This window comes from Daldinia caldariorum (assembly GCF_022478825.1).
Source record: "Daldinia caldariorum strain CBS 122874 unplaced genomic scaffold F4812scaffold_24, whole genome shotgun sequence".
In the NCBI taxonomy this organism is placed as follows: Eukaryota; Fungi; Ascomycota; class Sordariomycetes; order Xylariales; family Hypoxylaceae; genus Daldinia; species Daldinia caldariorum.
This window is the reverse complement of record NW_025953060.1, coordinates 62,687-76,092: the sequence shown is the minus strand read 5'-3', so window position 1 is coordinate 76,092 and position 13,406 is coordinate 62,687. Positions and strand designations below refer to the sequence as shown.

Sequence of the window (13,406 nt, the reverse complement as noted above, 5' to 3'; positions counted from 1 at the left end):
ATCCTCCACTACCAACAAACACAATAAAAAAAAAAAAAAAAAAAAAAAAAAAAAAAAAAAAAAAAAAAAAAAAAAAAAAAAAAAAAAGAGGAGGGGTAACATTGGGTTAGCTATTCTCTAAACACATATTTGAAACTCATTGCAAAGCAATTCTATGCACGTTGAAGCTTACTATGATCACACGTAGGAAAGAAAAATAATAAATAATAAAAATAACAATAACAATAAACCCGGAGCCCCCCAAACGCCTAACGAATGCACTTTGGTTTCCGTAGACACATTCTCATATGCCCTGTACCTTTCTATATGAGGGTGGTTTCATGGTCCTCCTAATCAGCTTCCCGGCGTACGGCGGTATCAAAGAGATTGAACCGATGGCCAATACACGCCAGAGAAAACCCCTATCATAACACAGGTAAGCCAACAGCCCCAGCAATGCTGATAGGAAGAGCGATTACTCACCAACTGAGAAGAAAGTCAAGATCAAAATATCCGCCTAGAAACGGCATCGATCCGACATAGAAAAGAAATGTCCCAACGATGCACATGATCATGACTGGGTGCCAGGTTGTGATTTCAATCGTCACCATTAGGAGTTCGTTTAGGATGAGGACGGTGTAACTAACAGCCACCATCCTTGGACCATCGACTTCGGTGAGAATTTGGGAAAGGCCCTGAATCATACCGCCCTGGTATATTGACACGAAGACCCAGACGAAAAAGGTACGGTAAGATAAGGAACGGCCAGACGTAAGTTCTTTGTAGAGCTCGGGGTATAGGTTTGCAAGGTTCTCGTCGACATCTTTGTCCAGAACGAGGGAAAGCACTGGCGCTGCCGTGTAAACAGTGGCATATCCTACGAGAAGCCAATCCTGCAGACTGTGAGACGAGGCCATGGAGTAAAAGGGGACAATGGCAACAAACCTTATACAAACCCTCTGGTTCAAACTTGATTGCAATGCTGTACATGGTCTGACAAACGGCGATTATAAGTCCACGATGGATGACAAATTGAGCGAGCTTGGCGCTGCGCTTGTAGCTGTTTCGACCGTGCCATACCAGCAATTTAGTAAGGTGGCAGAATTGCTCGATAGAGAAGTCGGCTGCAAGACTGGCCTGTCGACCTTCCTTACCAACGATACCAACCCCCACGTCCGCGGCTTGGATCATAGAGACATCGTTCCCACCATCACCAATGCAACAAACTCGCTTTTTAGTGAACTCTTTGATGAGTTTCGCAATGTCCGCCTTCTGCGTGGGTGAGCACCTGCAAGCAACGACTGTCGGCAACCGTACGGCCACTGAAATAAAATCGACCCTAAAGTGCGTTAGATAAAGCATCAAGCTCTCGCCGTCGATGAGTAGACATGCGTCAGTCTTGCTTCTGAGAAAGTCGAGATGATCTTGTGCATTGTCCTTATGCTTTAGTTTGGCGACAGTGTATATATATTGACCCCTTGCGACAAGTTTAGAACTGACAGCAACACACCTCGCCGTTTCGACTTTGTCACCCGTTAACATCCATATCTTGATACCGGCGTTTCGAAGTAACTCCAGAGATGGCTTTACATCTCTCTGGAGCTTGTCCTCAACGCCGGTAACTCCCAAGAGCTCGAGATCCCTCTCAAGGAATTCCGTGACCGCACGTTGCATTGCTGCGTCACGGCCACTGATCGACAAAGAAGCTTCCTGGTAGCTGGTCGAAAAGTCCCGGTACTGTCCTACAGACAGTCTTTTTCGTCCAACCACCAAAGTCCTTAGGCCTTCTCGGGCCATGTTCGCCGTCTCTTCATCTAACCAGTCGTTTGCAGCCACAATGGATCCCATCACCGTGTCAGCACCCTTCTGGTAGAACCATATCTCTCCATTATCCAAGCTTGACCTAGAAGGTTGCAAGTGCTCTTGAAATCGAACAATTATACCCATACGCTTGCCGTCCGAAGTAAAGGGGAATATATCCAGAATCTGAACCTGCACGACAACTTTCCCGGTCTCGGTTGACTCAAGGACCATCTTCTTGCGGTCTCGATGTGCGAGGCGGAGACCAACGGATTCGGTCCATCGTACAATAGCTATTTCGTCCGGAGAGGAAGCTTGATATGAAGTGGTTATTCGTCCATTTTCTTCTTCAACGGTAGGAGTCACATTGTGACAAAGAGCCAGAGCCAGAACAACATCCCGGACCCTGGACCCGATCTCCCGCCGTGTTCTGGTCGCAGTGACACCTGCCGTCATATTGTAAGACGACGACGGGGTAACAAGTGCATTGTCGTTCGGGGTCCCAACGAAGCCGTGTCTGACGTAAGCCGCCACTTCGTCCATTGCTTCATTGGCGTAAGACACAGTGCCCACGTGAATCTTTTTCATTTCCATCTCATTTTGAGTTAAAGTACCCGTCTTGTCACTGAGCAAGTATTCGATACGCCCCAAATCCTCTGGGATCGTGCTAGTCCGGACTACCGCGCCCGGAATACCAGGATCTCGTTGAATAAACCACGAATAAACACTCTTTCCCATGTCAAGGTTGACCCTTAGACTAATCGGGACAATGGTAGAAAATAATACCAGAAATCGCATAATCTTCACGTACCAGATATTCCCTTCGGTATTGCTAAATCCTTCCAAGGCCACGAGAATAACGGACAGTGCCAATGTAAGCGCACAAAGTATCTTTGTTAGAGAGTTGATCTCGTATTCTAGCAAACCCGTCTTGGATCGTGACAATGAGGTCGAAAGTGCCGACCGAGTTTGCGGTCCGGTGTAAACGATGACGGCCATAGTGGTCGCTTGGGAAGCGATTATAGTATTCGCCCAAGCAGTATTATCAATCGACAAAGCAGCAGAATGGCCCCTATCGGTCATACTGCTCTCAACAGACTGTATGTTCAAGGCGTCGCGTTTTGTTGCCATTAGTTCAACCTTGCCAACAAATTCGTTGACCTTTTTATCCGGTTTTCCGCCCATTACCCTAACGCGAACAAATTCCTCAACGGGCAAACTCTGAGTTAGAACGGATGCAAGGCGAAGTTTCCAGTCCGTTTCGCCATCGAGTTGATCTGTTCTAATAAATGTTTCTCCAGAAGACGTACCTTCAGAGGAATCAGAACCAACAAATTCAGGGCTCTTCCCATTCCTGCGAGAAGCATTGCTCTGATCTTCATCGGCCTCAAAAGGGTTAACCAGCATTGACTCCGATCCGGCGTCTTCATGATCCTGGGCCTGGGCCTGTGGGCTCTCTAACGTGGAACATTTCAAGATGACAACATCAGCAGGAACGCGCTGGCCTTTGCTGAGCTTGAGGACATCACCGACCTTGAGATCCCGGGATTTCTTGCTAACCTCCTGAACAAAGGATGAGGGATGGCCTAGGCCTTGACCTTCGGCTTGCTCTTCTTCTTCCTGAATATCTGACAATCTGTCCCTCTGGGCTAGTGGTTGGCGACCGACTTTCCGTGACAACGCTGACTTAGAAATCCGGGAACGATGCGAAGCTGTATTCTCATGGCCTGGCTCCCTGAATTGCAGGACAATATATTCTTCTGAGTTCGCCTCGTTGTCTCTGCGGCGGCGCTCTATATCATCATACGCCTCCTTCCCCATTGTAATGACAAGAACGAATGCAAGCGGGGCAATATATGTAGATAGATAGCCTATCCTCAGGGCTGAAATAGCCTGTGATAGAGCAACCAGAAGAAAATACATGTTAAAAAAGAAAGAAAACTCGTTATAGAGAGTGATAGGAAGGAATGTGAGCGCTGTGTACTTCGCATTCGAGACGAGATTCGGTGGGTAACGTATAGATTGAGGGGAGCCAACAGCAACGATTCTCGACGTCGAGGAATCGTCTTGTCTATTATCAAGAACCGTATCATCGTCATGTCGATTCGAGCTAGTACTTGACATGAAGCTAGGCAGCCTGAAAGACGAGCTGAGATGAGCCAGGCTGTGGAGTCTATTACTGGTGAAAGACCGTCTCTGGGGACGAGGCGCGTATTCGTCTAGAAGGGGGGCCTCGTCGCCGGCATGGCGGCTTCCATCCGAGTAGCGTTGTCCGTGCCCATCATCCTCCAACAAGCCCGCAGCGTCAGCGTTCCCATCCCTACTGCGGCCAAGCTCGCCATAGCCGCGACTTCGATTCCCAACCCGTCTCAGACCGCCCATGCGAATATTTCTCAATGCAATCCGCGGCGCTCGTTGTTCAGAACCGCGGTTATGTCCAAGAAGTCGAGAGGCCTGGGCATGCGACGAGGTAGCAGGGTCTAATTCTTGTAAGTCTAGGTCGACATCTGAATCTGAGTCGTTCACTGGAGAATCGGGCGGCTCGGTCGGGCGGTATGAAGTTAAGGGCGGCATTCCCGTATTGGGATCATGCTCCTAAAAGGAGCTACTTAAAAAATACGGGACCCAGCTAATGGCGTTCGCAGTAATGGACAACACAAAGTCAACATGCGGATACCTATGTAGGATCTTACTGTGGCAGCCGGCAAAGTGGCTTTCGAATCACCCCAGCGTGCGCGTAATAATATACGATGACGCCTTTAAAATTATAGACTCCTTAGCAAATTTGAGGCATGACGGTCTTGAAGGTCGAAGTCGAAGTCGAAAAGTAGGAGAGCGAGCGGAAATACGGTTATGATTTAGTTGTATGAGGATTGTCAAAATCTAGAAATCGGCCAAATGTCAAATGTTTGAACTTTCATAAAGGTGGCTCATTGCACTGAGGCAACATTGATAGGTAGCCGGCCTTAGCCTACATAGCAAGGGGTACCCACTTATGTATTGTACATGCATTAAATGCGTAACAGTTACCTAAGACAGTACCTCCAGGTGTATTACGTATGATGTACATAGGTAGTACTTATGTACCAGATGCTTCACATAGGTATGTGGCACAAAGGAACGCAGGTAACCTTATTAGATTAGGTGCCTTAGGTACCTAAGGTTAGGTAGGTATGTATGTGTAAAGCCAAAGTCTACCTAGGTAATTGTCTAGCTAAAACATACCTACGTGAGCCACTAGGTACCTCCTACCTTATGTAGGTACTATGTAGATCATTCGGCGCGGTTATTTGATAGGTATTCTGTCTGATTGGATTATTGAGCGCCTAGTAACGATCATAATCCGTATGCACCGATGTAAAAAACAACTAATTGTCCGACTTGTGCAACCGAACAGAAGCACTCGATTGACTGGTTTAATATAATTATTAAAAAAAAAAAAGTTTCATAACGTTCGCTCCCCTGAAATCCTTCGTCGGTTTAAACCCAGCCGTATAGCCAAGCTGTTGGGAAAGTTAGTTAAATGAGTGATGAATAGTAGTAGTTACTACTGACGTTCTCCAGTTTACCAACGATCTAAACGGTCGTGTAGATATGCGCCTCTTCTTTCACATTCATTAGGCCCTGCAGACTCGCCAGGTTCTAAGTAGCAAGGTTCGACTCGTAGCCTCCCAATCACACCTGCCTCGTTCACCTGCCAAGTTCATCAAGTGGAAGATCGGCTTCATCTTTTCCAACGATAGAATCTGCAACTTTCCAAATCTGGAGCATATTGTCCTCGGCAGCACTCGCCACAAGCCAGGGGTCGTTTAGATTCCAGCTAAAATCGGCAAGATGATTAGTGTGGCCGCCGTGCATGAACAGGCTACAAACTATTAGCTCACATCTCCCCGTATAATATCAATGCTCTGAAGGGAAAGAAAACACCCACAGTTCAGGGGGGCCATCTTCTTGGTCATCCGGTTGCTGTTCCTCGCCAATCCTGCTAAGATCCCAGAAGATAATACGTCGGTCATAACTAGCACTGCCAAGAATGCCTGCCTCGTGGGGATGCCAAGAAAGGGATGTGACCGCATCTTGGTGGCCTTCTAGAGTGTGAACCTTTTCCTTTACGTTACGAAGATCCCAAATCCCGATGGTCTTATCAGCGGAAGCGGTTGCCACGAGAACTTCGGTTGACGGGTTAAATGCTAACGAGTTAATGGCGTCGCTATGACCATCTTTGGCAACCAAAGAGGATTGAGTGTTAGATGGTTGTCTCACGTCCAGGATTTGCAGAGTTAAATCATCAGAGACACTGCCGATGAAATTTTTGGATATAGGGTGATATTGAACGTCGTTCACGATGTTAGTATGGTGAGTGAAGCGACGAGAAGGACCAAGTGTCGTGCTGCCACTCTGCAGTGACTTGAGGTCCCTGTCGCATGCTATTAGCACAATCTGATAATCGTCTACAGTATATTGTTAGCTCGGAAACGTACCAAAGACAAACAGTTTGATCCTCGCTTCCTGATGCTAAAGCGCCTTCGGAATGAGGGTTCCAATTAAGCCCAAATCCCTCTTGCTTATGGCCTTCAAGGCTAATTTGAGGATTGACCTTGCCATTCGGTTCGAAGCTGTGCTTAGTTCTATCGAAGATGAGGATTCTGCCGTCGACAGCCAGCGTTGCGATCAGATCGGGATTCTGAGGGCAGTAACGAGCCTTGTTGACCTCGCCAGGATGGTCGATCTTCTGAACAATACTCCATTTCATAGCCGTAGTAGCATCGGCAGACGGAGACTTGCCGTAACCGCCGATTTCACCCCGTTCGTCATCGTACTCGTTTGCATTAGGACGAACCGACTTGGGTATCTCGACCTGGGCAATCTGAAGATGATTCGGCTTGCCCTCAGAGGTATGGGTTCCAATGAGAACTCGGTGAATACGACAGTTCTTTCCCTCGGGCTCCTTGACATCGGGGAACCATTGAACCGTAAGGGTTGGCCATGTGAGGGCGGTGCTAAAAATTGTTAGTAGAAAGGGTCGATTAGTTGCTCCGATGCAAAAGCTCACCTCAGGATCATATCATAAAGAAATGGCGAGTTTTTTTTCCACGTCTTGTACTCTAGTAATCGTGAGAAACACACTTGTTACCACTAGAAAAGAAAGAAATAAAAAGTTGCATACCTTCATTGATAAGTCTCTGCTCCTCGTCTTCCTCATAATCCGGGGTCATGTCCACTTCCATCAAAGTCAGTAGATAGTCCCAAAATAAAATGAATGCGAGAGAGCGAAATGAAAATGCCAACCTTCAACATCTTCAACAACAGGGCCTGGAGCCATATTGAATTAGCCTTATTCAGAGAACCGATTACGGGGTGTTAAGATATCGAGAGGTGAGTAGAGAATATGTGCTAAATGTTAGGAAGGAATTTCGCGATGGGACGCGATGCGCGTAAAGTAAAAGTAATGGATCTACAGGTGCTAGCTTCAAGGTACTTAGGTGTGTACCTGTTAGTACCGGTACCTATGTTAGGTACAATACAATGAAATACAAGTTAGGTAAATTCCGTACTACCTTAAGGCTGAGGTACATTATGCTGAGGTACATAATGTACCTACCTTAATTTTTGAGGTAAGGCTGCTCCCACCGACCCATCTCCACAATGCCGTGTGCCACCAACAGTACCACAACCCACCCAAAACCTTGCAAACGGGCAATGACTCTTCGTCGCCGCCGAGATCAACAACGGACCCATATACGCCAGCTTATCGCATCGCCCCAGATGCATGGCCTTGGAGATACCCGACAAACATCTACTTGCATCGTCTCCTCCATATAACGCCTTAACTTCTAGTCCTCTAAACTGCCTTCCCTCCTTCAAAGTTCCTGGCAGAACCTCGGGTCGCGAACCGATATATTGTAGTTCCTCGCGGACGTGGTTTTAGTTAGACAAAATTTGTCGCATAATACGTCAGTCGTTCGACGTCGTACACATTTCATACCTTTTTTATTATTCTTTTTCTTCTTCTTCTTCCATCAGCTTCCCACTGAACAAGCGAGGTCAGGATGGGGTACGTCTAAACTGTTCTCCAGATCATGTCTTGACGAGCGGTATTAACCCTAGCGTAGTGTACCCAAGTTCTTTAGATGGCTCTCGGAGCGATATCCTGCGATATCCCAGCTCATTGCAGAGAATCGTATCCCTGAATTCGATAACCTTTATGTGCGGCAACCTGTTGATGCCTTCCCTTCCCGATGTCGCTCGCTGACCTGCATAGCTGGATATGAACGGTATCATACACAATTGTACCCACAAAGACACTCACGATACCTCATTCCGTCTTAGTGAAGATGAAATGTTTATCCGTATATTTAACTATATCGAGCACTTGTTTGGCAAGATAAAGCCCAAGAAGCTATTTTTCATGGCCATTGACGGGGTGGCCCCCAGGGCGAAGATGAACCAACAGAGAGCTCGTCGTTTCCGAACTGCCTTAGACGCCGAACAGGCTCGCGAGAAAGCAATACGGGAAGGCCAAGCATTGCCAAAGGAGGACCCCTTTGACAGTAACTGTATTACACCAGGAACCGAGTTCATGGCTAAGTTAACCGAGCAGCTCAAGTATTTTATCAACAAAAAGATATCCGAGGATTCCGACTGGCAGGTCTGCGATGTCGTTCTGTCAGGCCACGAAGTTCCTGGCGAAGGAGAGCATAAGATCATGGAGTACATCAGGAACGCGAAAGCTCAACCCGATTACCACCCCAATGTCCGTCATTGTTTATATGGCCTGGATGCTGATCTTATCATGTTGGGCTTGTTGAGTCATGATCCGCATTTCTGCCTACTTCGAGAAGAGGTTACCTTCGGCCGTGCCTCAAAGACAAAATCAAAGGAGCTAGAGCATCAAAACTTCTACTTAATGCACCTGTGTATAGTTCGGGAATACCTGGAGTTGGAGTTCCAGGACTTGAAAAAGGAAGGCGCCATAAAAGTGCCTTTCGACATGGAGAGAATCATTGACGATTTCATACTCATGGCGTTCTTCGTCGGCAACGACTTTCTTCCAAGTCTGCCTAATCTTCATATTAATGAAGGAGCCCTTGCAACTATGTTTCGTATTTACAAACAGGTTCTTCCGCGATGCGACGGTTACATCAACGAAGGTGGAGTCATCAACCTCCCCCGTCTGGGGCTGTTGCTAGAGGAACTGTCCAAGGAAGAAAATAGATATTTCGAGCACGAGTACGCCGATTCCAGGTGGCTCAAAGGTAAACAAGCAGTAGAAGCCAACGGCGACGCACCAGCCAAGACGAAAGGAACGCTTGTCATCACCAGCTCACAGAACGAACTATGGAGGAAAATTCGGAACTTCATAAATACGCGGTCGCCTGCGCCCCTGGACCTTGGTCACAAGCTTGCTGCCGCCGATCGAAAATTTGTACAGGAGGCCGCTGATAGTCTTCATGTGCAATTGCGCACCATTGAAGACGATGATGGACGACGCAATCTAGTCCTCTCAATCCCCACGAATCCAGATGCTGATGAAAATGATGAAGAAGAGGAAGAGGGTCATATGGCCTTGCTTCGTGTCGTGAAGCGTTATGACAAGGCTCAGATAGTAGACTCCTCAGCTGAAGAAGCCCAGGCGGCTGCGCAGGCAAAGTATGAAAAAAAATTCATGGAATGGAAAGACAAATACTATACAAGCAAATTCGAATGGTCCCCGGAGGTTAAGGAGACGGAACTGAAGAAGCTTTGTGAAAATTACGTTCAAGGCTTACAGTGGGTGCTGTATTACTACTACAAAGGGGTAGCTTCTTGGCCATGGTTCTATGCTTATCACTACTCTCCCATGACGTCTGGTAAGACCCGGCGACCTCGATGTCAGAACGAATAAAAACGCTAATCTTTGGAAAATCTAGACATTATTAAGGGCATGAATGCCGATCTAACATTCAAACTCGGCCAGCCCTTCCGTCCGTTCGAACAGCTCATGGGTGTTCTCCCTGACCGAAGCAAGAAGATTGTTCCTTCGGTATATCACGAGCTCATGACAGATCCGAAATCACCAATTATCGATTTCTATCCGAGGGATTTCGAGCTGGACATGAATGGCAAGAAAATGGAATGGGAGGCAGTTGTTAAAATCCCTTTCATCGACGAAAAGCGGCTTTTGTCCGCAATGGCACCTAAAAATGAGCTTCTTACACCAGAGGAAAAGGCCCGAAATGGTTTTGGTGTTTCAATGAAGTTCACATACGATCCTAACATTGACTTCATCTACCCTTCGTCCATGGTCGGAATTTTTCCAGACATTCCCCATTGCCATTGTGTCGAAAATATATTCGATCTACCTACAACAGAAGGGCTAGATTTGTATGTTGGCCTCCTCGATGGTACGAAGGTCGGTGTGGACGCGTTAGCAGGATTTCCTAGTCTTGCTACGCTACCTTACAATGCTGCCCTAGGCTTCCACGGAGTCAATGTCTTCCAGCAGGAAAGTCGAAACGAGAGTATGGTTGTTACTCTAGCTGACGTAGAGCTCCGAAGTGGAGTCGAGTCTGCGAAAGTCAAGCTGGGGCAAAAATGCCATGTCGGCTACCCCTTCCTGCAGGAGGCCAAGATCACACGTGTATCAGACGAGCTATTCGACTATTCGTTGGCTCCCGATGGTTCCGGTCAAGCGATACAAACTCCCCATTCTGGAAGGGAGATTGACGAGTGGAATAGAAAAGCCTCACGTATTGAGAACTTCTACAGTAGCCGACTAGGTATCATCATTGGCCCCGTTGAGTCTATGGTCCATGTCGAAATGTTGAAGGGTCTCATTAAGACAGATGAGGGTGCGACCATTAAAGAATACGGTCCGATCCCGGGCATGGAGACGGATTATGCGGCACAGACCATCGTCGATGAGGTTGTAAGCGAGGATGAACGGTTCATCGAAAGGGCCGCAATACCATTCGAGGAAGAGTTCCCTGTCGGATCCCGCTCTTTCTTCCTCGGGGAATATGCCTATGGGCGTCCCCTTCAAATATCGAGTCATACCAACAACCAAGCCGAAATAATGGTATCTATACCATCCGTGAAAGAGCCAAACTTTACGCAGCAGATTATCCGCCGTGCCGAGCAGCAAAGCAGCTACCGTCCATCTTATGCCGTTGCCAAAGACTTGGGGCTTCACCCGCTTGTCTTAAGCAAGATTACCTCATCATTCTTTGTTTATACGATTGGCGGCAGCATGAAGGTTAATCTTGGATTAAATCTTAAATTCGAAGGAAGGAAGCAGAAAGTGTTGGGGTACTCGAGGAAATCGAATTCGGGATGGGAATTCAGTCCTACTGCGATTCAATTGCTCGTAGAATACATGACTCGTTTCCCTGACTTTTTCGCTGCTGTGATGCAGAACCCGTCAGGGAGTGAACTCAATGATACTCAACTCTGGCCGGACAGCAATGTTGCCAGCGCTAGGATTAAGGAGATTGGCGCATGGCTGAAAACCGTGGAGACCAGTAAGTTCGAGCGAGTTCCTCTCGATGCCGAACAGCTGGACTCCGAAGTGGTAATGCAGCTTCAGAATGCGGTCGATTCGCTTAGGGAAGCCAACGAAAAACACGAACCTAAGAAACTTAAGGGTGTCCCCCGGTCCGCATTGCTTAACCCGAAGGATGCTGCGCAACGACTGGGTAATCAGAAATTCAGTTTGGGCGACCGGGTCGTCTACGTACAAGCGTCTGGAAAGGTACCCATTGCTTCAAGAGGCACAGTTGTCGGCATCACTACTGTTGGAAACCACCACATGCTCGACATACTCTGCGACAACGCGTTCATGAACGGGACAACCCTGGGCGGTCGCTGTGATCCTTTCCGGGGACAGACTGTACCAGCCAACTCAGTGCTCAATATTACTAACAAGCAAGTAATTGCAAACTCAAAGATGAGCCTAGAAAAGCGACCGACGCAGACAACGCTACCTCTTCATACGCGGGGGTACGGTGCACCCGGAGGTCCAGGTAGCCAACTTCGAGATGCGCCGGCACCAGGCCCCCTTCGTGGGACGTGGCGCGGCGCCTTAAACGGGTTTAATCGACAGCCAGGGCAAGCGCGTGGTGGTGGCCAAGCTCACCAGAAACCTAACGGGGCTCCTCGACTGCAACATAGCAGCTCGGTCTACCAGGCTATACCTAACAACAATCCATCGCAAGTGGGTACCTTAGGATCAGCGCAACAAACCGGTGGTTATCCCACACGTGGTCGCGGCGGCTCGAATCGAGGTGGACGTGGCAACCGTGGTGGCAGAGGCGCTTCGAATAGCCCTAATAACACGAATGGGTTTGCTCCGCAGCAGTCATATAATGCTGTCCCTCCGCCGGCCGGACTAGACAGTCGCGGTGGTAGAGGGCGTCCGCGCGGTCGCGGAGGAGCAAGTGGACGTGGAATTCGTGGCGGATCGAATATGGATCAACGTGCCGGAAATTCTAGCTAAGCTGGGCCAGGCAGACACTAGGGGTAATGGCAAAGATACGATGGTGCTGCGGCCGGACTCATGTGACGCTTTCGATAAAGACAGCTACAGCAGTTGCTCATACGAGTGGTCACGCAAATCAAATAAGCCGACTACTTACGTTACTTACAACATGAGTCTGTCGCATTGGGGCAAAATATAGCTAGAGCATCTGTAAGAAGTAGACCAACAAGCATATATACTTGGCATTTTACTATTAGAAAGTCAGGTCTCTTTGGCACCATACCATATACACGGGCTAGCTATTTGCTACTAGTCTAGTTGTCTATACACATTATATATAATAGACATCTAACACTAGTCACATCCCTTCATTCCTAGTTTTCTTTGTTGCGTGACACCCTCTTTAATCTCGTATCGTAAGCTGGCCGTCTCACATCTTAACTGAGCCTTGATGCGTGTAAAGGACAACAAAGGCCTAGACATCCACACCTCAGGAACTTACACCTTACTTGTCCAAAATGCATGCAAAATAGACGACGCCCTTACAAACTGTAGCAGTTGGATAAATATTCAACAGAAACGACCGGAATAGATTTATGACAAACACGAAGGAAAAATAGCCAACGAGAAACAAGAGGTAAATAAATAAATAAATAATTCGGAGTGGAACGTGGAGCGTAACAAGTGTTGTAGTAGTAATAGTAGTAATAAGTAAAAGGAAGATACAATAAACTCTAGGAATAAGTCCGGGGTTCGACGAATGAAGCCAGGTATACCATTTACACTCCCTGCGCTATGCACCACCATTCAAATCCCGCCTTACTGCACATATCCGTCCATTTGTACAAAAGTTGGTCCTTCCACCGAGGTCAGAACTTTCAATGTATATCAGGAACAAGGTCGTCGACATGGTTGATAGTAAAAGAACCCACCACTCCCAGCAACCAAGCCCCCCGCCATCCCCTCCCGATAGATGTCCCTTCTAGAAATCGGCCTTTTTTTGTCTTTTCCAGCTCCACTCAAACATTCCGGTGTAACTTTTTCTTGTCTCTTAAAAACAAAAACGTGGGGGGGGGGGGGGGGGGGGGGGGGGGGGGGGGGGGGGGGGGGGGGGGGGGGGGGGCGGGGGGCGGCGGGGGGGGCGGGGGGGGGGGGGCCGACCCGGCGGCAC

The 13,406-nt window shown here is 47.9% G+C and overlaps 3 protein-coding genes across 3 annotated transcripts; 1 reads left to right on the top strand and 2 right to left on the bottom strand.

The window, feature by feature from the left end:
- Nucleotides 1–283: 283 nt before the first annotated feature.
- F4812DRAFT_463312 (phospholipid-translocating P-type ATPase) lies at nt 284–4,353 on the bottom strand (the record flags this gene model as incomplete). The annotated part of the gene is made up of 3 exons (XM_047938187.1): nt 284–401; nt 463–872; nt 925–4,353. The coding sequence occupies 3 exons, from the start codon at nt 4,351–4,353 to the stop codon at nt 284–286; spliced, it is 3,957 nt and encodes a 1,318-aa protein (XP_047786069.1).
- A 547-nt stretch (nt 4,354–4,900) lies between these two features.
- F4812DRAFT_445221 (WD40 repeat-like protein) lies at nt 4,901–7,203 on the bottom strand. The gene is made up of 6 exons (XM_047935560.1): nt 7,069–7,203; nt 6,947–7,000; nt 6,833–6,884; nt 6,261–6,779; nt 5,711–6,196; nt 4,901–5,644 (listed from the first exon to the last, which is right to left on the bottom strand). Exons 1-6 carry the CDS (start codon nt 7,100–7,102, stop codon nt 5,470–5,472), a joined length of 1,320 nt encoding a protein of 439 aa, XP_047786068.1. The 5' UTR covers nt 7,103–7,203; the 3' UTR covers nt 4,901–5,469.
- A 233-nt stretch (nt 7,204–7,436) lies between these two features.
- Nucleotides 7,437–12,253, top strand: F4812DRAFT_468394 (exoribonuclease 1; the record flags this gene model as incomplete). The annotated part of the gene is made up of 4 exons (XM_047938770.1): nt 7,437–7,834; nt 7,893–7,986; nt 8,042–9,629; nt 9,690–12,253. Exons 1-4 carry the CDS (start codon nt 7,830–7,832, stop codon nt 12,251–12,253), a joined length of 4,251 nt encoding a protein of 1,416 aa, XP_047786067.1. The 5' UTR covers nt 7,437–7,829.
- Between the last annotated feature and the right edge of the window lie 1,153 nt (nt 12,254–13,406).

Excerpts from the sequence above, each read along its gene's own strand:
- F4812DRAFT_445221 (XM_047935560.1), bottom strand. The coding sequence starts at position 7,102 with ATGGCTCCAGGCCCTGTTGTTGAAGATGTTGAAG. Across the intron at positions 7,001-7,068 it reads TGTTGTTGAAGATGTTGAAG|TGGACATGACCCCGGATTAT; the intron begins GTTGGCATTTTC and ends CTTTGATGGAAG. Across the intron at positions 6,197-6,260 it reads GATCAAACTGTTTGTCTTTG|GGACCTCAAGTCACTGCAGA; the intron begins GTACGTTTCCGA and ends AGCATGCGACAG.